Here is a 23,581-nt window from a genome sequence, read left to right as displayed (position 1 = left end):
GGTTTGACAGCGAAGTGGAATAATAAGTTTGATAGGCTCTTCCTTTGTGGTTGAAGTTTCAAAATTGGCAGAAACGATAGTGGCCAGTCTTGACTCCTTCTACCTAAAACATAAAAATACATTTATAAGGAAATGATTTTTTTCTCAAAATTGGATCTATATTGAAGCATTTTAAAGCTTAGCTAAGTTAAAAGCACATGTTACAATTTGCAAACATATGAATCACTGGAATTCTCCATTAGAAACTTGTTAAATAGACTTTTTTTATACATTGTTGAACTAGGGTGGTGCCTAAAAAATGTCAACAAATGAAAACATTGTCCAATACAGAAAGGTCGACTTCGGCACTGTCATACCGGGCTGTATATACACGAGGAAAGTGAAAGTCAAATCACGTTTCAAAGTGAGTCTCCTTTTGCGTTTTAAACAAGCAATCTTTTTCAATGGGGTTTCCCTTTAGCTTCCGTTTGTTGGAAACCTCATTGTTCACCCGCTGAATGATGTCTACATAACGATTAAATCGACCAAGCCTGAGGATGAAAGTGAAAACACGTACATTATCACTTTTGCTCCAATACTGCCGCATCACATTTATACCGCATATCAGTATTTGTTCGGTGTCGAAGAAAATGCACAAGAAGCATTATGCCTACAAGGAGCAACAACAGGTAATGCATAAATATAGTTATATTTTAAGCAAATTATTTGTTGTTAATTATATTATAAACTTTTATAAGTCTCAAGTCTTTAATGGAAAAGTCAAACATGCCAGATTTTAAACCATTTTTATTATATCACTGATGTGTGTTATTGACCCAGAAGTGTTCACCCTAGGGTCTACACCTGAGGGAAGTTTACCTACACAGTAATGCAGCTTGGTTGTTAGTTGCCCTCGAACCAAATGCTCAGAAAATCGTCCTTTCCCAACCTAGGCTCCAGGGCTTTCAACAGCTAAATTATTTCAGCCCCAATGTATGCAAAATTTAGCCTAAAACTAGCATCTACAATACAATTGCACAAATAAATACATTCCCATCTATACACAGTACTCATTCTGGTTAGTCAATGGAGTACTTCAGTTCAATCATCAACTCAATCCTTCTTCTCAGAAGTATCAGGTCTTTGACTGTCGCTGCTATAATTTCATTCCCTGAGTCTTTTTTGTATCCTAGGTTATGTCTCCATTGAGCCGTTGCTTGACATTTGCATATGATATGGGTGGCTGTTTCTTCGTCCTCCTTGCATATCCTACAAATGTGGTCATGCTGTGAAGTAGTTTTCTCAGATGCCAGGGAATAGTCCTATCTCTCCTCTGAGTTTAGCCCTCTTTAGGTTAGCAGCGAGTTTGCCACTCTTAATGAATTGTTTTAGCTTAAGTTTACTATGTCTAGCGCCCTAGAGTTTATCCTCTTTTCTTTTTGTTTTTTGATCCATTCTGTGATGGAGGATTCTGTATTTGTTTTTGTTATCCCAAGTATAGGTTCAGAGCCTGTATACAGTATTACAGTCTCCTTTGAGTGATTGGATAGTGTGTCTGTTTTTTTGTTACTCAAAATTCTTGTATGTCCTGGCGCCCAAGATATCAGGTTGTTGTGTTATTAAGGTCAATGTGCAGAAGGCCTTGTGTTCACCTCTTTTATCCCTCTAGTTTCTACGATTGTCCTTTGATGAAATTTTTCATATGCTTCTATCCTGGGCTATATTCCCATTGATCGGAGGACTTACTTTTACTCCATTGTCTGAAGAATCCATGTTTTTTTAAGTTTGCTATGATACAAAAGAGTTCAGGGCTAATTGATATCCTCATCAAATTTTCCTTGGCCAATTTATCGGCCACACTGTATGCCTTGATACCAGACATAGTTTTGTTGTTTTCCCCAATCTCTGATAGGGCATGCAACCCCAAATGTCTCTGGACTTAGCCACCATTGCAGTAATTGCCCTTAGCACTACCTGGCTGTCCAAGAAAACTAGTTCTTGGTTTATTTCCATAAATACCAATTCCTGGCCTATATTTGGTTTTGGAGCCATCTGCATACTGTTTGGCATTGACTGGGATGACTTTCTCCTGGTCTGCCTTTTAATATCTTTAGCTCAGTGTTAAATAGTCACAGTATCTGCTTGAATGACAGTGGCGCATATTACCCAAGGCTTATATAAATTCTAGTTCTTGGTTTATTTGCAGAAAAATGCTCCTGACCCTTGCTCAGTTTTGGAGCAATCTGTGTATCAGATATAGTCAGCATTAACTGGGATCTCTTCTCCCTTTCTCATCTATGTTTTTTTAATAAGTAAATTTTTTTTTGCCAATTTTTTTGAATTTATGGATCATGGTATCAACAAGTATCCCCAGAACCCATCTGCTTGAAACTTAGTTGCTTTTTGTTATGCTTTTGGAGCCCTGCATTAGCCTATGAATAGTGGCTATGGCTTCTCCCTGGATAAAGAGATGTAATGGACTTCCAGGGCAGCAGTAGGGGTCATTTTTATTACCCCATGATGCTCAGATATGTTGGTTATAACAAGCATAATCATTAGTTATTATTGTACTAGTTTGATGTAAAGAAAAGAATGACTAGTCTAAAGATAATTTTTCTTAATTGTTGAATATTGTATTTACAATAAAAAATTTATTCTTCACAATTCATTCATCCTCAAGTCTCTCACTCAGTAAATATGATGGATGAAATAGTCCATTTCTACAAATTTACCATGTCAGCAGACAAAAACCATGCACCTTTACAAAACAAATTAGTATTCATTTAAAAATAAATGAAAATTAAAACATAAATTTACCTTATTTGTTTGATTAATTCTACAAAAAAAGAACAACAGTGTTTGCCATAAATTTACATTTTCTTGTTTGCAAATGTTCTGTCCATGGCTCTTAGCCAATAAACTTTCATTTATTTCCCACAAGTCTTCATCATTTTTCTTATTACTTATTCTTTCTTACATGTCCACTCTCTTATAATCATTAAGATTGTGTAAATATTTTTTAGTAAAACAATATCAATGTTTCATCAGGTCCTACAGTTGAATTAAAGCCGAAAAAGCTCACCTTCTTCACATACGACAGCTTCCCTGTACGGAGTTATTTAATAGAAATGAAAAATACATCAAAATGTTTAGAAACTTTCATGTGGGATTACGATGGCAACCAAAGTGAAATAGTATTTCAGCCATCAAGGGGTGTTATTCGTGGCGGCGAAGTTTTAAAATTTGTAGTCACTTTCACGCCAAGGAGATATGGCCTGTACTTTCGATGGATGTTCTGTCTGCTTTCAATGCATGTAATGTTAAAAAGAAAAACTTAATTTAAAGAAAATATTTTGTTTTATGAATTGCCTTTATTTCAAAGGAGCCGTTGATGATTGAAATTTCATGCTTGCACGTAAAAAAACAAATCAAAACGAACTTAAAAAATTTCATAACTTACGCACAGCCATTTCCAGCATTTCCAACTATGTACTGCAGGTAAAATTTAACAAGTATACACTTACTCTAATTTCACTATACTTCAGAATTGATAAATTTAAAGTGGTTTGAATATTTAAGTATTTTATTTTTTATACATAGATATGTGAATGATATAGCGAAGAAAACAGCACCAGAGAGTAAACCTTTGATAACTTTAAGTCATAGATATCTTGATCTTGGATGCGTATGGCTTGATGGAAATGAAACCAACAAATTACAAGATCTTCAAATAACAAGTTATCTATATACTGAAGTGCAAATAGTCTGGGACACTGGTACTGTTTACAATTGAACCGCAAAGCGCAATTTAACCAAGTTTGTTTCCATAGATCAAGCAGGTATATTTTCAATAAAGCCAAAACATGCTTTACTGCAAAGGACAGGGAAATTCACCTTTAGTGTTGAATTTAAGCCCAAACATCCAGAAATGCTTTATTCGGCTGAACTACACGGATCGATTTTGTGGGGAAGCGGGTTTGAATTTATAGTCCCTCTTCCATTAACAGTCAATCTTATAGGTACACAATTGTCAAAAACCATTTCATAATTGTTTTATTATATCGTTCTTTCAGGTAACTCTTTTCCTCCAAATAGCTGCAGCTGGGAGCCTTTTATTAATATTAACAAACGTAAAGTTGTCGTACCGACGACAATCCCTGGGGTACCGACTTACACATCTTTTATGATCCAGAAGACAAACGATCTACCTATTCAGTTCAAAGTGTATCCCACGGACAAGAAAATCATGTAAAGCTTAAAAGGTGCAGTTTTAAAATCAAATTTAATTTTTTTTTTAATTTACAGTTCTCAATTTGTCGTGAAGCCCAGGAAAGGGATAATGTTGGAAGAGACGCAAATTTTTATAGTGCAAATGTTTCCCGGAGATAAAACGGATGAGCCATGTCTTGAAAATTGGACATTATTATTAAATCTTGTACATACGGTGAGTTTCTACTTATGATGTTAATTATTAAGTATAATTAATAAAATTTTAATTTCAGATCCCTCTTCAGTTTTGTGGAACTGTTGAAAAGCCATTCTTAAAGGTTGGAAAAGATAAAGATATTGTTTTCCCAATCACTCAGTTAAAAGTGGAAAACACACGCTGTATACCCATAAAAAATCCAACTTGCTTACACCTCAAGTACGTTAAGTTTAAAACGTTTAAAAACTGGTTTTTGTCTAGAAAAATCAATTTCAGGTACAGATGTAAAGAAAATAAACTTCCGAACACATTCTTATACAACAAAGATATTCATACAATTGGACCGGGGGAAGAACAATTGATGGATTTCACATTTCGTCCGACGGAACTTGGCCAATTTCAATGCACTGTCTCTGTAGAGATTGAACTGTGGAACAGAGACTATCCAGACCCGAGAAAAGAAGCAAGGACTGAAACAATCTTGTATTTAATCGGTTTGAGCGAAAAAGCAGACATAACTGTAAATATAGACAATTGACTTGGTCTTATTCTTTCTAAATTTATAGTGGATTAAGATTAAACTGATCTTTTACAGTGTCTACCGGATTATTTGCTTATCGATGATGTATTGAAGACGATGTACGGAGAGGAAAGATTCAAACTTATTAACAATAGCAGAAGCACAAGTTGCGTATTACTGGAATGCCTTCCAAGAGCCATTGGATCCCATGCAGGACTTACAGAATTCATTCCCAACAACATCGTACTGGCTCCTCATGACTCAATAATGGTAAAAAATAAATAAATAAAAATCATAGCTTAGCTGTAAATTTAAAGTAATTTTAAAGCATTATACAATACAAGTATAGTAGATAAATTAGGAAGAAAAACTAAAATATGCTTGTTATGTTTATTGGCCAACATAGACCAATGGCTATTCTTAACAGCTTGGCATTTCAGGTAACTGTGCGCTGCAGAGGTGACTACGTTGGCTTGCAGACGCTCAAGATAGTGTACACGATATACACTTCACAAGAATTCAACGTCAAAAGCACTGGGGAGCAGATATTCCTTTTGGCCCTGGACTTCTGCTGTACATTCCCAATGCTGAGGATCATGGATATTCGGTACAAGACGATGTGTAAATGCTTGCCAAAAATCGAAGTGTGGTCTATGCTGATGATAAACAAGTATGTAAAGATGTTTTTTGTTGGTATTTTATGCTTTGTTTCAAATAAATTTACATTTTTAGGCTGAACGAGCAATTGTCAAAGGCTTATCTACATCGAGACCAAAAGGCGTACATGAAGTTTCCTGAAGACTCGAACGAAACGCCATTCTTTGTAGTGCAGATGCTTATCAAAAATATCAGCCCTGTTCCAACTCACTTAGAGGTCGGCTATATCAAATCTTGTGAGTGCAACGATGACCGGGTGGCGCAAAGAAAGGGGTCTAAATTCTCTTACAAGACGTGCAACCATCCTCAAGAATTTTCTTCAATAACTTTCAGCAAATTGATCAATGTGAAGTTCACTCGTTTGTTGTTACCAGCTTTTTTCTTTTTAACATCAGTTTTTTTTGTGGTTTCAGCCTTGCAGCGAAACGATAGTCGAGTTAAAGGCAAAGTATAACTACAACGTTCAAAACTACTTTAGGGTAATGTGGAACATCAAACCTGCCAAAGTGAACTGTCCAGAACTAACAAGTACTTTCACTTTTTTCATTCAAAGACGGATTTTGATGAAACCGGACAAAGCTAGTCTTGATTTGTTTTCTCCTGGACCGCAAAGAGATTTTCACATAACTCTGGATCCGGTGTACATTGGAGATTCAAATCTTTACGCCCAGGTCTGTGAATAACAAGCAATATTAAAAAAAATTAACTATAAATTTTATAAAATGTTATTTAACATGTGTTTATTTTTTTTTAAACAGATTATTTGGTTATACAACAACTCTCAAAAAGACATAGCTTACAACTGTGAATGGGCAGAGGGTGAAAATGTAATTTTTAAAGTTTTCAACCCAGATGCAAAGGTTTTGGCTGTTAGCCGACATCCGCTCCTTATTATGTTCCGCCCTTATGAGTTAATATTATATAAAGTGAGTCTGTTCATAACTGGATGAACAAAAGGTCATTTAAGACGATTTAAATATAAATAAGCAAATCTGCCATTTGAGCGTACAATACGTATTATGTTAAATTTGATAGAGCAGCATAGAGCATATTTTCTACAAATTAGCCCTGCCAGGAAGTCTGTGATGACGAATCTATTTGGTTGATTGATCTTTGGTCTGTCAGACCTGTTTTGGTTTGCCCCATTACAGCTTTTCACAGTTTTCAAGACCCAGCACTGAAGCCAAAAAGCGAAAACAAACCTGTCACACAAATAATGACAATGGGCGGACCAAATCTGACCAGAAACGACCAAAATTAAAAAGCATATAGTCATACTAAAAAGATAATTTCCATTTTAAATATCAATTTAAAGTTTATTAAATCCATTATGTTTAGTGTGATTGACCAAATTACTTCTTTCAATTAATTTTTCTTTTTATATGGTCTTGGTTGAAATGAAAAATTTAGTGCCTGAAAAAGTTGTGATTTCTATCATTTTATTAAATTTAATACATTTTATTTTCAGGCTACGCTGTTAATTCACACATCTGAACGTGACGTATCACTTTCAGTTACATTAAAAGGAAAAGGCCGTATCGAAAGTGAGACTGGACAGTCTATAACACTGAGCAAGCAGATGCCAGTAACAAACTTATTCCCAGATGAGAATTTCCTCCAAGCTGAACTTTCAGTCAGCCATATCAATTTGGATCCGATGCCGACGCATTCTTTTACCAAGACGGTTTTCTTCTTGAAGAACAACACATCAGATCATTTGGAATACGATTGGCGCAGGTCTGTATAAAATGTGAATTAAGTCGTTGATTGTTTTGTTTTTTATATATATTTTTTTACTATTCAAGGACATTGGTATGGGGAATCGTTCATCTTTCCGTTCACCCAAACCACGGGACGTTAGCTCCAGGGCAATTGATCGCATGCCATCTTCTAGTGAGAAGTTTAAGATTTCCTTGCAGGTCAAACATAGCGATCGAGTGTATCCTTAGAAATCTTAAGGACACTAAAAGGTACTACGACAAGAAAAAGTATTTGGGTAAATTATCTCGTACATTCGATGCTTGTTTTACAATCTGCAATGAAGGGGAGATCAACAATGTCACACACTACCATAACCCGGTGAGTTCATGACATTTTACATGACGTGACCTAACTTTTAGTTGTTTGTTTAATTAAATTGATTTTTTATTGTATGTATATTTAAATTTAGCGTATTGGCCTGAAAACCGGAGCTGCTCCTTTGAACACTTACCTTTGTATCGGTATCAGCATTTTCATATACAGCGGAGAACTGCAGGATTTGATGTTTCCATCGCTTGATGTGCAACATAAGCTGTTTCCCAGCCGGCGGCTAGACACATTTGATTCATTGGAAGAACTGCAAATAGAAGAAGACGAAAGTAAAATTCTGATGCAGATTCTCATTAGAGCACTCAGGTAATAAAAATAGAGAATCAAAGTTTTTTGTTTAAACAAATATTAATACCTTTCAATTCAGTGATGTTTTCAAGCAAGGTAATTTCTTGGCTGCTGTTCAGAAAAATCCAAGAGTTTTAAAGTAAGAACTCCAACATTCAAGGTTTATTCTTATTGCTAAATCCAATAATTCATTCTAGATACTACGAAATAGACAAATATTCAGAAGAGTTATTAGAACCGGTGCTTCAGAGTACCAACATGGCGTCAGTCATATGCAACATCCTTTACAAAAACTTTTTAAGTTTATTTTCATTGGAGGGCATTCCGGCTCATGATGAGGTGACAACAAAGCAAATGAAAAGAGCAAAGAAATTACCTTTAAATAATACTTACTACAAAGGTAATACTACAATTCAGCAATGATTCTATATTCAGCGGGGTTTTTTTACTCTGTCTGTTCTCTTTAGACCTCATTTTCCATGATGTAAACCCAGCGATGTCTGGACCAACTGCAGATCTTACCAAAAGCCCTTCTATGTCAGTTTCGATGGCTGCTATTAGAGAATATTCTGGTTTCCTTAATGCAAAAGACATGCAACATGGCGATTATTATGGCCCTTTCTAGATGTTTAATAAATAATTTTTAATTTGAATACAATTTCTTTTAATTAATAACTAAACAAACTGCTTAATAAGAAAACCAGATTCTATATTCATTTTGTGAATCATAAAAACAAACAGGAAGATACAAATACCTAGAATAAGCATAAAGGCAAATAATACAATATATTTATAAAATACAATTATAATACAATTTGATTTACAGGTTTAGTTTATCAACATAGTTTATCGTAGAGGGTCATGCATGATTTTTTGGTTTTATTTGTTTTTTTGTTTTGTGAAAGTACAATCTGAACATTTCTTTACTAGTCTGTTTTCATGCGCTTTGTAACAGGCTCGCTGCTTTGCGAATTAGAATCTTCTGAGAAGCCTAATTGCGTTGAGAAATCTGAAGGACCCTGAGAATCACTGACTATTGAGAAGCCTTAAAGAAAATTAAAACAATGAGAATTTTATTTTATATTTTGTTAAGTATGACGGTAAATATAATAACTAACATGTATTAGAATCTTCAGTTATGGCAAAGTTCGAATTAGATGTTTCAATCGCCCTTTTAGCAGAAAAATTTTCCTTGTTGCCATGATCTTTGACTTTCTTTTTTTGAAATAGCCCCTTTAAAGAAATAAAAATATATATTTCACAATACAGATGATGAATAAAAAAACTAAATAAAGCATCTTCTTACTTGTTCATTAGACAAAATTGGTACCCATTTGTAAATCTTCATGGTGGTTTCTCCAATGGTGACCCATTTTTTCTCCCTGTTAATACAAACATTTTTTTAAATATATTTTTCCTATAAAATAAAAAATGTCATTTGGCATTATTATTATACTTATTATTATATAATTATTATACTTTGTTGAAATCATGAGGAGCAGTCAGGAATGAAGTATTTTATAAAAACACTTTTTTTTTAACGTTCCGACCTTACAATCCAAATGTAAATATAAATTTGGTACAAGTATTTCATACTCACAGAAAGTAGGTAATTTACCGCGTCCCCCACCCTTTCCCAATCATATAAAACTAGCAAAATTTTCACATTTCACCCAAAACTATTATGGCACCACAAGAATAGCACCATACTTTATGTGAATATGAAATACTTGGTTCAAAATTTATACTTACATCTGTATTGTATTTGTTCCAAACTACTTAACTTTTGTAATTCACCCAGGCTCTGAAGATGACCCGAATAATGGTCAAAATGTCAGCAAAAAAATTAAAAAGGCATTTTTCTAAAATACTTTATTCCTGACCGCTCCTCACGACTTCAAATTATGAAATATTTTCTTAAGGTTCAGTGTGGTGTTTACAGAACAATTAGTCTTAGATCGTGGGCAAGTTTATTAATTATAACAAATTATAACAACTTCACTAAAAAAAAAAAATTAAAAAAATACATTCTTTATGTAGTTATTCAGATATCGTGAGATGCGGTCGGGTGTAATACTTTTAGCTGCGTGTCCGTATGTAGTTGAAATTTGTTCATAGAATCCCATATTCATATGCATCTCACGATATCTGAATAACTATCGATTAACTGTCACTAATCTCTACACATTCTTTATGTAAATACTTTGCCATTTTTCTTTCAATTTGCTGATTATATGGAAAAGCATTTTAGGCAACAAAATTGTCAATTTTACTCAATATATAAATTTCAACATGATAATCAATGTTTTAGGTTTTCATTAAATAAAGCTAAAATCATCTTGTTTCTGTTTGGGTGTAAACTAAAGTATTGACGACTCAGTTACAATGGTCACTTTACCTTTCCACTAGCCAATAATCATGATGATTATATCACCAAATCATCAATTTTTCGTTAAATATTGGATTATTTTGAGATCGTGAAATGCGGTCTGGTGTGACGTAGGCATAAGAAAAACATTTTCTTTATCGTGCCAATGTTTCGATCTTTATTTAGATCATCTTCAGAGCCTTCAGAACATTGTTTAAATTATACAAATACATATGAATATGAATTTATTCAATGTTGTACACAATATTTAGGTTTAATCAAAGTATTTGTACTTGTTGTGTTTGTTTTCTGTGTAGATGTGTCACTGTTGTGTGTCAAGTTGAGAGTGCTAGTGAAATACATCACACAGAAAACGCACACTTTGAATGAGTACAAATACTTCGATTAAATCTAAATTTCTATATTGTGTACCTCATTGTATAAATTCATTTTCACATTTGAAATGTATCTGTATAATTTAAACAATGTTTATAAATTCCAGACCCTGAAGATGATCTCAATAAAGATCGAAACGTTGGCACAATAAAGAAAATATTTTATAAACTTTTTTTTTTTTTTTTTTTTTTTTGATGGGGCATAGGTAACAAATCATCATGGTTTGTCATAAATTAAAATCAAAGTGATTATTTCACAAAATGATACATTTTTCTTTTATACAAGTTAAAATAGTGATGATTATGTCACAAAACTTTATGAACTTTCTGTTGTAGGTAAACTGAGTGATTCTGTTGTAAATCTTGATGAACAAGTGATAAAATCATCAATTGTTCTTATATAAAAGTATTTATATTGATTATTATTATGTCACCAAAAAGTTTTTTTTTGTACATAAGAAAGGAAAAATATTGATTAGGTAAAAAAAATTGTCAATTTTACTCTAAATATAAATTTAATTATGATAATTTAATTGAAAAATTATTAGGTTTTCATTACATAGAACGAAAAAATTGCTGTATGGATGAAGTTAAGTATTGATGATTCAATTACAATGGTCACTTCTCTCAATTAACCAATAATCATGATGATTATATCACCAAATCATCAATTTTTCTTTAAAAATAAGTTAAAATATTGATGATTGTGTCACAAAACCATCTGTTTTTAGGTTAATATATTGATAATTTAGTCCAAAATATAGCCATTTTACCTATTTTTTTGAAGGGGGAATAGGTCATCATGGTTTGTCTTAAATTAAAATCAAAGTGATTATTTCACAAAACTATCCATTTTTCTTTTATATAAGTTAAAACTGTGATGATTGACACAAACCTTTCTGTTGTAGGCAAGCTAAAATGTTGATGAACAAGTGATAAAATCATCAATTGTTCTTATATAGAAATATTTATATAGATTATATCAACAAAAGTTTATTTTTCTTTTATATAAGGAAAAATATTATTTAGGATTAGGTCACAAAATCATCTTTTTTTTTAACTTACCATCTCCTGACTTTGTCGACGACTTGCATGACCCTTTTGATATCATCTTTGGCCCTGCTCCTCGTCTCGGCCCTCACAGATCTGGACATCATCCTCAGGCGGGCTTAAGTTTCACAAGCGGACGCCGCGCCGTAGATCAGCCGAGATGGCCTTTTTCGCCTCCGAACAACGCGAAACTCTTCTGGGGACAAACGCAAATCCAAAACCGCTTCCAACTCAAAGTCTCAAACCTCCACCGCTTCTGAAATGGGCGGAAGCAAAGCGTATCGGCTTTCGGCTCAAGACAACACGAAACCAGACGGACCGTCAACCGGACAACAACTTTCAGCTTGGAAACTGGAAAGTATCAACTACAAAGCGGGGAGGTAATCCTAACGATGAAAAGCAATAAACGCCGCTATCGATTACTTACAAACGATAATTACATTTTTTCTATTATGTAATTTTCTATTATTATTATATATTTCCGAACAAGAGATGATATACTTGAGAACCTCGTGCAGTACGCACCAAATGAAAAAAGAACTTATTCGGCATTCATCGGTCATCCATTGCCTACATCGATTAACAAACATCTTTTATTCAAATTAGCAAAATTTAGTCAAACAATTTACTTTTAGACCTGGTGCGCGCGCGCGTGTGTGTGTGTCTGTGTCTGTGTTTGTAAGATTCCTCATGTCTGGTTTCCAATCATTTTCATCTGTCAGACACGTTAGTTTTCGCCATCATCAGTGGTGTGTTTAGAAAGGAATACAGAATATACTTTTAATCATCCATAATTACAAAGGTTACAGTCAATCACAAAGTAAAAAAACTTTAGTTTTAGACTAGGGCTGGTGTAAATACCAGGTAGTTCAATATCTTGATGCTTGCTGGCTGTTGGTCGGTGAATCGGTGATCTCATGCTGATCAATCATTCCTCATTCCATATTTAAAATTTCATACAGAAAAAATCTTAAGATGTATTCTGTATTTATCTGTACAAATTTATGGCCAATCAGCCTTTCTCAAAGAAGTACCATTGGGCCTTTTCTCTGTCTTATTTTACCAACAACCTTTTGTCAGCAAACCACATTGTACAAGCGTATTTTGCTAACAACAATGTGATGCTAGGTGTAAAATGCATAAAAGGAGTTGCAAAAACTGATCTACAACAGTAATGATTGGAGATCATGCTGGGAGATTAATACTAAACTAGTTACGTTCAGCTATAGACAGGCCATAAATAAGTTGGACTTTTAGAAGAGGATACAAAATACCTAGAGCTCGAATTACAACAAGACTAAGCTAAACTGAGGTGTTAGGAGTATAATATCTTGAATAAAATTGGAGTTCAAATTCCTTGATGTCCAAATTCTGTTCTTCCAAATCTGGGGTTATCAGTAAACTATCGACAAAAACTCACTTAGACTTACTGACAATTTAGAGAGCCCCATTCTATTTAAGAAACGATATGCTGCAAAACATTCTGGTTATCCCAATGGTTATGCCAGTGCTATAAGGTGCATACTTCAAGCTGAACTCCATGATGAAAAGACATAGTAATCCCATGTTGGTCAAAGTTGTGAATGGAGCTCCACCTATGTATCGAAAGATAAAACCACTTTACAAAAGAAAAGCAGAAAGAGAAAAAAGGAAACAGGAAAAAGAAAAGGAGATGATTGATGTCGTTTTTAAAAACTCAGATGCCTTGGACCTGAAACAAGCCATCTGCTGAAGCATAGTGTACTTTCTGAGGAAGCAAAAAGGAAAAAGTTAACAGATACTTAGGGCATTTATTTGATTTAATATTAAATGTATATATTAAAATTCTAAGTTTATAAGTGCATAGAATGTCAAGGTTACTGAAGGCATTACTATAGGAAGATCCCTTGATTTAAGATCATAACAGTATCTAATACAGGAATCATAAGCAATTGGAAGGTGACAAGCAGATTAAGAGTCTAAGGAAAGTAAAAAAATAGTGCTACAGTAAGAGAATAATGTAATTATTACAGATTTAATAAGGAGAATTCTAGTTTTCTGTGTAGTGAAAATGATGAGGCGTTAAAGAAAATGGATGCCTTTTTAAAAATAGAGTTCACATGGTCATGCCATATAAGCCAAGATTTTTAACTCTAGGACAAAAATTAATATGGGAGCCGTTGATATGAGAAGTGGTAGGCAATCTGTATTAATGGCTTTATTGGAAGTTAACAGGTATTGGAATTGTTAGGATTTAAAAGAATGCTGTTATTTCTTGACCGTTGATTGAGATAAAGATCACGGTTGAGCAGAGAGCCATATAAGAGAAATTAGGACAAAAATTAATGATTATTTGGAGATTGTGAGATGCCGTCTGGTGTGACATAGGTTTATAAAAACATTTTTTTTATCGTGCCAATGTTTTAATCTTTCTTATTTATAAACACTGTTTAAATTATACAAATACATGTAGAATTTGAAAAAATGAATTTATACAATGCTATAAATTTTAAACTCAATCAAAGCATTTGTACTCACACAAAGTATTTGTTTTCTGTGTAGATTTGTCATTTTTCTGTGTCGTGTTGAGAGTGCCAGGGAGATATTGACAAAAATTAATAGGGGAGCTGTTGATATGAGATTGGGGATAGGCAAGTAAGAGAATAAAGAAATTATTACGGATTTAGTTTTCTGTGAGATGAAAAACCCAAGGTATCAAAAAGAATGGAGGCTTGTTGATTGTTGATATGAGGAAGAGATAGGCAATCAGTACTAAGTGTTTATTGGGATTAAATAATGACTAGGATTTGCTAGGGTTTAAAAGAATGCTGTTATTTCTTGTCCATTGGTTTTAATTATTTGTTATATTTCAAATTTCAAGGGGGGAAAGTGTCTTCATGGGAGAAAGTGTGTTATTAAGAACAGACGTAATGTCATTAATGTCGATGTTAATCAGAAAAGGGTCTAAGTGTGATCCTTGGGGGACTCCAGAGGATGCAAGAAAATGTTTTAATTTAACTTGATTGCCTTTCATAAATGAATAAAAAGTGTGGAAAAGTAGATCTTTGTCACCGTACACTTTAAACTTTTACGTTTCAATGTAATAAAAAAAGTGTTTTTGTAATAATAAAACATTCGATTTTAATGGATTTGTTGTGAGAACTGGAATGAGGATCGAGCGGGAGACTTCAGTGCCACCAAGAGCTTCGAAACGGTGACCGGCAATGTAGCAACACATCGACAACTGAAAACACTTATAAAAACTGATTAAACAAACATGAAAAATTGTAAAGTGGCGTATTTATCGGTGTCGCGGGCTGTTCCATGGGGTTCGTCGTTCTTTTTCCAAATCCTCAATTGAAAATTGAAATAATCGAATGATGAAATGGGAGAAACGAAAAAAAGGGGAAATGGATCAAGGTTGAGACGGTCCTCCGCGGGAGAATAAGCGCCCTCCTCATTCTAACGGCGTTTCACTGTTCTTACTGCTGCGGATTCGGGTCGCTCTTCTCTCTCTCGTATTTTCAATTAATTTTTTTTTAAGAGCAGTTTTCTTCTTTTTTTTTCTGACAACCCCCCACGGAGAAGATCCGACTGGCATTGAGGATTTGTGTTGAATCGTTCAGCGTTCTGCCCCCTCGGTCGAAAATCGGATCACGATGGGCGTCTACATGACAAAACCGGTCAAAGACAAAATCTCGTCTGACTGCGAAAATGCCAAGTTGAAATGCGGAGCCAGTTCTATGCAAGGCTGGAGAGTCTCCCAGGAAGTGAGTACATTAAAAAAAAATTAATTTCTTTTTTTCCCCCCTGCCCGCCGCTCTTTTAACCCGTGTTTTCCCTGAGGGCAAGCCTCCGAGTTTACCTCGTGGCCGTTTCCCTCTTAACCTGAACGTGTACGCGCTTCCTTATCAATTCGGCCTAAAAACAGCGAATTTGAGAAACTTTCGAGTTTATTTTACCCCGACAAGTTTATTTAAAAAAAAACTTCCTACAATCAATTAAATGACTTATTAAGCCTGAGAATTGACAATTATGACAGTGTTTGTTAATTAGTTAACACTTAATAGGAACTATTTGCTAATTTTAAACAAAAACCAAATAGGAAGTCAACTCCTATCATTATCATTACCATTAGTCACTTTATATATCATTCTTATCACCGAACTTGACTATATATTATTAATTTAAGTTTGATAAAATTTGTCTGTTAAAAGTAAATCTCAAATTTTTGTTGACATTCCCAGCTGCACATATCTGGTTATTTTAGTTTTATAGATTCTGGTCTGTAAGCTGGGTTTCCATAAGGTAGGGTTCATACCAGAGAGATAAGATACACATCTTTAGGTCGTAGACGATGTACGATAATTGTCTTCTAAAGGTGGCTCTTGACATGCGGTATTTGTCGATTGTCGCCGAATACTTCCCAAATCGCAGGCCTACGTATACACACATGCGGGGTTGGTTCAACCACCCAGTTTGTGCTGTAACAGTGAATATTTGCCAAGTACCGCGCGAGTCCTCAACTTACTACCATTTGTGATGGACAACATTGAAGCTGCGGTTACTGTTTTGTATAGTGCCTAGAAACTCAGTCACAGAGTACTGTTGCCCCATCTTCCTTTCAATCCGTTTCCACGTATTGAAAAACTTTTTGTGATTAAGAATACAAGCGTTCCAAATTATTGGTTCAGCTTGATTGAGGAACTCCAAGACTAGTACTGTCGGGTTAATTCATTCTTATCCAACAGAAACATCGTAATAGCATATATACTAATTAGGAATATTTATTATTGAAAAATAAATAGCAGTAAATATAAGTATGTATATACTTTCAATTCGTTTCCATGCATCGAAAACTTCGTTCCAATTTTTGTAATTTGGAAGAGAAACGCTTCAAATTTTTGGTTCAGATCGAGCAACTGACTGTAAGACTGTAAAGTTGGCCAACAGGAATAACGTTATGTTGTTTTTTCAATATTAATACATCTATAATTGTTAGGAATTGTTTATTATTAAAAAATAAATAGCAGTAAATAATAACTGCTGATTGATGATTATGTTGATTTACGTACCGTACAGTAGAGTCCTGAATGTGTGGATGCTTTGAGTTCGGCTACTTCACAAATATTCATGCATTTTGAAGTGGACAAGAAAATTAGCCGAGCAAGGTGAGCACCTGTTGCTTGGCGGATAGCAATATTCGTCCCCACCAGGTGAACCGTTGCTCAGCATTCAACAAATCCTGCATTTCTGGAGCTACCTTTAGATACGCAACACTCAGGCATATAAAAATCGTGAAAGAACGACAAAATTAGTTCACACCTGTAATTGCGACCTTTGTCATAAGAAAAGTTTCAAGAGACAGACTGTTTGTCTCTTCTTTCAGTGTTGTATGATATTGAGAAGGGTGAAGATGGCGAATTTAAAAAGAGAGGACATTGGCTGGCTGGCTCATGTCTTAACGCTTCAGTATGATCCTCACTTATCTTAGGATAAAAATCATTTATGTAATGCCTCTGTGATAAATAAATTACTGCTCAGGTATGATCCTGGCCTTACGATGGTTCTGGACGTGCAGTATTCTCTGAATGCTGATTGCTGCCAAATGTTTGTCAAGTCTTGAGATGCTCATCTTGGCATTCGCCAAGTAGTGTGTCTATAGATAGAGTTTTTGTGGAAAAAACAAATAAATATTTGCCAAGTGCTGTGCGAGTCCTCAAGTTACTACAAATCATGGTGGACAACAGTGAAACTCATTGCTGCAGCTGCGGTTACTGTTTTGTGAAGTAGCTACAAAATCAGTCACAGAGTACTGTTGCCCATCTTACTGTCAAAACATTTCCACGCATCGAAAACCTCATTCTGATTTTTGTAATTTGGAAGAGAAGCGCTCCAAATTATTGGTTCAGTTTATACAGATCGAGGAAATCCAAGACTGCTTTGTTGGGCAAAGTCCTTCGCATTGTCTGTTTCTCTTTGTGTAAATGTACACTTGTCTCAAGCTTCAGAATAATAGCTGTATTAGAGCTATTGATTTTTGTGGATGCTAAAGATAAAAGTCACAATAAAAAAAAGATGGATGATGTATTGAAAAAAAGTGGTGTTTTTCATTTGTTTTTCTTTTTATTCTTAGTGATAAAGTATTGCCATGATAGAAAACGCTGATGGTGCAGCAGTAGATATGAACAGCATGCTTGTCTTGCACAAACAGATGGCACACTCTGTTTTGCCTCGTGGAAATGGTTAAGTAGAGAGTCAGTGATACTGATGCGAGTGATACTGCCATTTTTGTAATTTCATTTTCATTCATCTCTGTAATCATAGGGATTGTTTAGAATTTTTACCAACCAGTTTTTGGGTACATTACTTAATAATTTTTGGTAATGTTACAATTACATCTCTTTTATTCTAGTATCAGCCGTTTTTAATACCGTTAGTAGGCTTGTTTGAAGTTGATATTTTTTAAATATTGTTATCATGTTTTTACTGTTGCAGTTGTGGTTTTATGCAACAATAAAATTGTTTATTATTTTTGTAGGACGCACACAACTGTTGTCTCGAGTTTGATGAGAAACTTTCCCTCTTTGCCGTTTACGATGGGCATGGAGGACATGAAGTCGCTCAATATGCATCGCAGGAGCTTCCAAATTTTCTAAAATCTCTCGAGTCTTATAAAAACGGCGATTTTACGACAGCACTGAAAGATTCATTTTTGGGTTTTGATGCGACTTTGAGAGACAATGAAGTTGTCGAAAAGTTAAGAAAGATGGCTAAGGATGGAAAGGAAAAACAAGACACAGCTGGTTTGTATTTAAATCTACTTAAATTAAATAAAAATTAAAAAATATTTTATAAATTTAAGTTCCATATTATTATGTTTTTTACAGCTACTGAAGATGAAGATGATTCTTATGTTGTGGAAGATGAAATTGACTTACAGAGTTTAAAGAATGAAGCAGATATGCCGCTCAATGAAGTTTTATTTGCTAATTATACAGGAATTGCAAAAACGCCTTCTGTAATGAGGCGTCTCAGTTTAGGTGAATTTTCTAAATCGCCATATCTCAGGGGAAAAGCAACCACAAATGGTTAGTCTTAACATATGACATACTGTTTGATTTTCATCTCTGTATACTTGTTAATTTTCAGACGAGGTTTCATCAAGCAGCTGTCAAGTTAATAGTGTTACTAACGGGGTTTCAGAAGCAAACGGAGACTGTCAAGAGGTAATGTCATTTTTTAAATATCAAAATATAAAATAACAGTAAAATTGTATTTAGAAAATGCACAAAGAGTCAGAAGCTACAGAAAGTTCGGAAGCCATGCCTTCAACTGTCTCTAATGGTGAGGTTGTAGATTCAACATCGTCTGACAATTCTGGGAATAAGTCTGAAGTCGAAACATCTGAGGAATGTAATTCTTCGAAAAAAATTGAAGACGAGGAAGAAGACAAAGTTGTATCATCCACTGGTGCGTTTTTTAAAGCATGTGCCTCGCGTTAACTTATTAAATAATTTGTTGCATTTTTAGGGGATAGATTGTCAAAAAAGAAGGCTGCACAGATTGTGTATAAATCGATTCTATCAGGATTCGATTCATCAGATTCAGACGATTCCGATGCCAGTTTTGAAACCGATAACAAAGGATGGAGGTGATTTCCCAAAAAAATCGCGATAAATTCTATTTGTACAACAATTTTAAAACAAATGGCACATTGCAGTACTAAAGGTAGCCTTGCAGACGACGATACAGATGATGAACTTGATGAAAAAGATGAAGGAGAAGATGAAGAAGACGATGAGGAAGAGGATGAAGAGGATGATGAAGAAGAAGATTCTATAAAGGGAAATGAAGAGGTTAGTCTCAGTAATCAGTATAACAAGGTAAACCCAAGTTCAGTTTTGTTTTAAATATAACTATGATTACATTACTTCAAGTCATATTTTTAATTTTATTATTTTGCTTTGCGTGTGAAAAGCCGTGGGTTTGATACTTGACATCTCCGGACAATTTGGGAACTATCCCAGTGGTTAGGGTGTCCAAATTCGTATTTGCTACACTAGTCGTTCTGAGTTTGAATCCTAGCATAGCACAATGCTTTTTAATTGTCAATAATAACATGAAAAAAAATGTTAGAAATTATGAAGGCAGGGTGAATATTCAGAATCTAGATTCACTTTTTTGTAAATGATTCGGATCAAATCTGTGAGTAGAACCATCATTTACAAAAAGAGAAAGAAAAAAACGTTGGTTTGAACGTCTGTGACACCCAATGGGTAGTTAAACCCTCTTCTATGGCAGGAATTACTTATAACTTTTATATATAACTGCAATTTCATTAGCTTAAAGATATATATTTTGCGTTATCTTATTTATAATAAATATAACCACTCTAATGTGCACACACATCCCTGCTTTTTATGTGACTGGGTGAGTTAAAAGATAACTTATTTTCCCCTTCCCCCTCAGTGAATAGAATTTTCATATAATTAATATTAAATGTAATATTTTGGATATTAATTTTTTGTTTTTGTTTTAGCCTGGTATGGATTCTGGATGTACAGCAGTTGTTGCTTTGGTATCAGATGGCAAACTTTATGTGGCCAATGCCGGCGATTCAAGAGCAGTGCTGAGCAGAAACGGAATAGCGATTGACATGAGCATCGATCACAAACCGGAGGATGAACCTGAACTTCAGAGGATTGAAGCTGCCGGGGGCGATGTGACAGGCGACGGCCGTGTCAATGGCGGTCTCAACTTATCTAGAGCGCTGGGTACTAAAATGCTTAATTTTGCTTATGAACTTCTCTTGATAAAATTGTTTCCGATATAGGCGATCATTTATACAAAAGAGCCAAAGAGTTGGATGCGACTCAACAGATGATAACAGCACTCCCAGATGTTAAAGTTGAAGATATTAAAGAAGAAGACGAATTTCTCGTATTGGCCTGCGATGGAATATGGAATTCTATGTCCTCTCAAGAAGTAGTCGATTTTGTCAGACCACTCATGGCGAAAGGAGAAAAACTTTCTTCCATCTGTGAAACGGTAATTTCTTCTTTACTACCAGATTTGGCAATATTTTAATCTGCTGTAATCTGAATCACTACCAGCATCACCAATTTTAAAAATGAATTAATCCATATATGTTTAATAATCATAATTAATTATTTTAATAAATTGAACTTTTTATGTAAGGTCTTGGTTGAGATGAAAAAGTTAGTGTCACGAGCGGGATTCAAACCCACAACATTTGGCTAGTTATGATAGCTCAAGTGGTTAAGCAGTGGTATTTAGTTGAAGGTCCTTTGTTCGAGTCCCGCTCGTGACATTTTTTTCTTCTCAACCAAGACCTTAGATAAAAAGTTTAATTATTTAAAAATGAAGCAAAAATCTTGAAAGTTCGGTACAAAATAAACTCACAAAAATTATTACATTAAAAACATTCCTTTAGTCATTAGTAGCAAAAAAATGCGTTTGCTTGACGACCCCCGACAATGAAAATGAACTGCTGAATAGGATCCAACTCATACAGTACCATTTGAGGGTTAAGAGAGAAAAATTAATTTGAGTTAACTCAGGATAATAAATGAAAAATTGAATTCTTTGAAAATTAGTTATCTACGAATGATAGGAAGGCAGGGTATAAAAAAATATTTTAAAAAACATTAAAATTAAAAACCATAAATAAAAATAATGTGTTTTTATACAGTCATATATTTTTATTCTATTTATTTATAATTGGATTTGGAGAAAACCCCAGTAGATGATTTCATTTTTTGTTCTAGCTTTTTGAGAAATGCCTTGCACCGGACACCGGAGGGGACGGTACAGGGTGTGACAACATGACCTGCGTCCTGGTCCAGTTTCTACCAAATCGAATCAAAATGGACACAAATTCAAACAGCCCTGTAAAAGAAGTTGTACAGAATAACGAAGGGGACAAACCTCAGGAATCATTGAAAAGGACGGCCGACGATTCCTTGGAAGAAGTCCACACAACAGTGACACAATCGACAAAAAAACCCAGAGTAGATACAACTTAAAAAAAAAAGCACACAACACAAACCCATTGCCTAAAAACCCCCTCATTACGTAACTATATGTCTTTCATCTTAGCATGTATATATAGTTTATTGAAAGTAATGAGGACCCAATGTTTTACCACATTTATTCTTTATTCCTATTTTCAGTGTTTATTATTTAAATTTCTTGTTAATATTTATATGACTGTCAACCAAAAGTGATTCACTATTGATTCTTTCAGTTTTTTCTTCCTTCTGAAATAACGAATAACATTTTGTGGAGACAGTAAATGATAACCTTTGTACATACGCTCATATAAATATTTTTTTTCTTTTTAATTTTTTTAGATATATATTTAGATAAAGAAAAAGTTCTGTAAACACGAGCAAAGAATTTACTCGTTCAATGTTCCTATTTTTCTATCCCTAACTTTTTTTAATATATCTTTAATTTAATGTTTTTAATTAAAAAAAAATCAAATGTTTTTTTTATAAAACTAAATTTGGGCAGTCAAAGATGTTCTGAACTGGTTCTGAACATTGTGTTCACCACTCTAGGACTTAAATGTTTTCAATACTGTTTTAAATTATTTCAATGTACAACATTTTCATGGATTCAATTTATTTCTTAATTGTGTGGGAGGGAGAGAAGATCTTGAGAGAGATAAAAAGTTGCCTGAGAAAATTTTAAAATAGGGATGTCTAAATCCAAGAGATCTAAAAATTCCAAATGGGTGAAATAAGATTTTGTTGGATTTTAACCTTATAATTAGACTTTGTATAAATATTGTTGTTTTTAAAATTGTTTCAACAAAAGTCTTAAAATTAAAAGGAAAAAAGCACTACACGTTCAATGAATAGAGAGGCAAGATGTGTTAATTATGTTTCTCAAGACGATTGTGTAATTTATACAAATGTGAATACTTGTACCTGATGATTAATGATATATTTGTACAAAACAGCATCAGTGCAAAACCACTTTTTTTTACAAATATTTTTAAAAACAAAAACAATGGTAGGCTATTTTTAATTGGAAGGATGGCTATTTTTATCTGGTCTGTAGTGAACATCATGTCCTCAGACTTTGTATATTTCTTGTATATCTGTGTACATCAATGTGCCGAATGTTTTCACTGCATATGTTGTTGGTGTGTCGCAAGTACCACATTATTTTTATATTAAAAGCTAACTAAAATAAAATTTATTAATAAAGCCTGTTTGAATTCAATTCACGGAACCATTTTCTTGTTGAACTTACAATGAAAATGTCTGTTTATATTCAGCCTTAAACTAAAGCATGGTAAAATGTGGGAATTGTCAATTTTCCTGATATGCATCTCAAAAAAAAAAAAATTTATACTTCCTTTTGTATTTGTTTGAATTTTTTTATTAAATAAAACACTTAAACAAGTTAATTGAAGCAATTTTGATTTGTAATTAGTTTTCAATAATTATATAAACTTTATTGTACATAAAATATAAACGTTGTATAATATTTAATGAAATGTATATTGAATTATGAATATTATTTTAAACTATTACTGTGAAGTGTTTTTTGAACAGAACATACAGCAATGCATATCAGTATGATGCAGCATTCCGTTTTTAATCTGTTGAGCCTTGTTTTTTAAGATTTCTTCTTGAGATTCGGCTTCTCACCATATTTTTAGCTTGAAGCCCTATCAAATTTAACTCATTTTGGCAGTATATACACTAACTCTTCACATTGATAATGTTTAAAATTTTAATTAGCAGTCCAAAAAAGGAGAAGGTTGGGGACTGACTAGATGGCCAGATTAA

General features: G+C 33.9%; 3 protein-coding genes across 4 annotated transcripts; 2 read left to right on the top strand and 1 right to left on the bottom strand.

The window, feature by feature from the left end:
- Positions 1 to 161: 161 nt before the first annotated feature.
- On the top strand, positions 162 to 8,619 carry LOC106664370 (cilia- and flagella-associated protein 65-like). The gene is made up of 21 exons (XM_014390051.2): positions 162 to 403; positions 461 to 668; positions 3,028 to 3,293; positions 3,362 to 3,477; positions 3,580 to 3,755; positions 3,810 to 3,998; positions 4,053 to 4,227; positions 4,285 to 4,423; positions 4,482 to 4,624; positions 4,682 to 4,925; positions 5,001 to 5,195; positions 5,366 to 5,595; positions 5,658 to 5,928; positions 5,996 to 6,253; positions 6,341 to 6,508; positions 7,051 to 7,319; positions 7,388 to 7,661; positions 7,753 to 7,979; positions 8,041 to 8,100; positions 8,159 to 8,361; positions 8,429 to 8,619. Exons 1-21 carry the CDS (start codon positions 299 to 301, stop codon positions 8,584 to 8,586), a joined length of 4,074 nt encoding a protein of 1,357 aa, XP_014245537.1. The 5' UTR covers positions 162 to 298; the 3' UTR covers positions 8,587 to 8,619.
- Positions 8,620 to 8,722: 103 nt separating this feature from the next.
- On the bottom strand, positions 8,723 to 12,217 carry LOC106664176 (B-cell CLL/lymphoma 7 protein family member B-A). Its single transcript, XM_014389630.2, has 4 exons — positions 11,790 to 12,217; positions 9,268 to 9,343; positions 9,080 to 9,194; positions 8,723 to 9,006 (listed from the first exon to the last, which is right to left on the bottom strand). The coding sequence occupies exons 1-4, from the start codon at positions 11,879 to 11,881 to the stop codon at positions 8,888 to 8,890; spliced, it is 402 nt and encodes a 133-aa protein (XP_014245116.1). The 5' UTR covers positions 11,882 to 12,217; the 3' UTR covers positions 8,723 to 8,887.
- A 2,765-nt stretch (positions 12,218 to 14,982) lies between these two features.
- LOC106664235 (probable protein phosphatase 2C 11) lies at positions 14,983 to 23,018 on the top strand. 2 transcript variants are annotated; one of them, XM_014389748.2, is made up of 10 exons: positions 14,983 to 15,523; positions 18,295 to 18,559; positions 18,644 to 18,844; positions 18,906 to 18,982; positions 19,037 to 19,226; positions 19,287 to 19,407; positions 19,477 to 19,639; positions 20,296 to 20,530; positions 20,590 to 20,804; positions 21,545 to 23,018. In XM_014389748.2, exons 1-10 carry the CDS (start codon positions 15,413 to 15,415, stop codon positions 21,800 to 21,802), a joined length of 1,836 nt encoding a protein of 611 aa, XP_014245234.1. In that variant the 5' UTR covers positions 14,983 to 15,412; the 3' UTR covers positions 21,803 to 23,018. The 2 variants fall into 2 exon arrangements, with proteins under 2 accessions (XP_014245234.1, XP_014245235.1); XM_014389749.2 differs by having other exon boundaries at positions 14,985 to 15,523; positions 19,477 to 19,612.
- Positions 23,019 to 23,581: the final 563 nt, after the last annotated feature.

Source organism: Cimex lectularius, unplaced genomic scaffold (assembly GCF_000648675.2).
Source record: "Cimex lectularius strain Harlan isolate CLEC.00 unplaced genomic scaffold, Clec_2.1 scaffold50, whole genome shotgun sequence".
Classification (NCBI taxonomy): domain Eukaryota; kingdom Metazoa; phylum Arthropoda; class Insecta; order Hemiptera; family Cimicidae; genus Cimex; species Cimex lectularius.
The sequence above is the reverse complement of the archived record's forward strand: the minus strand, read 5'-3'. Positions and strand labels throughout refer to the sequence as shown.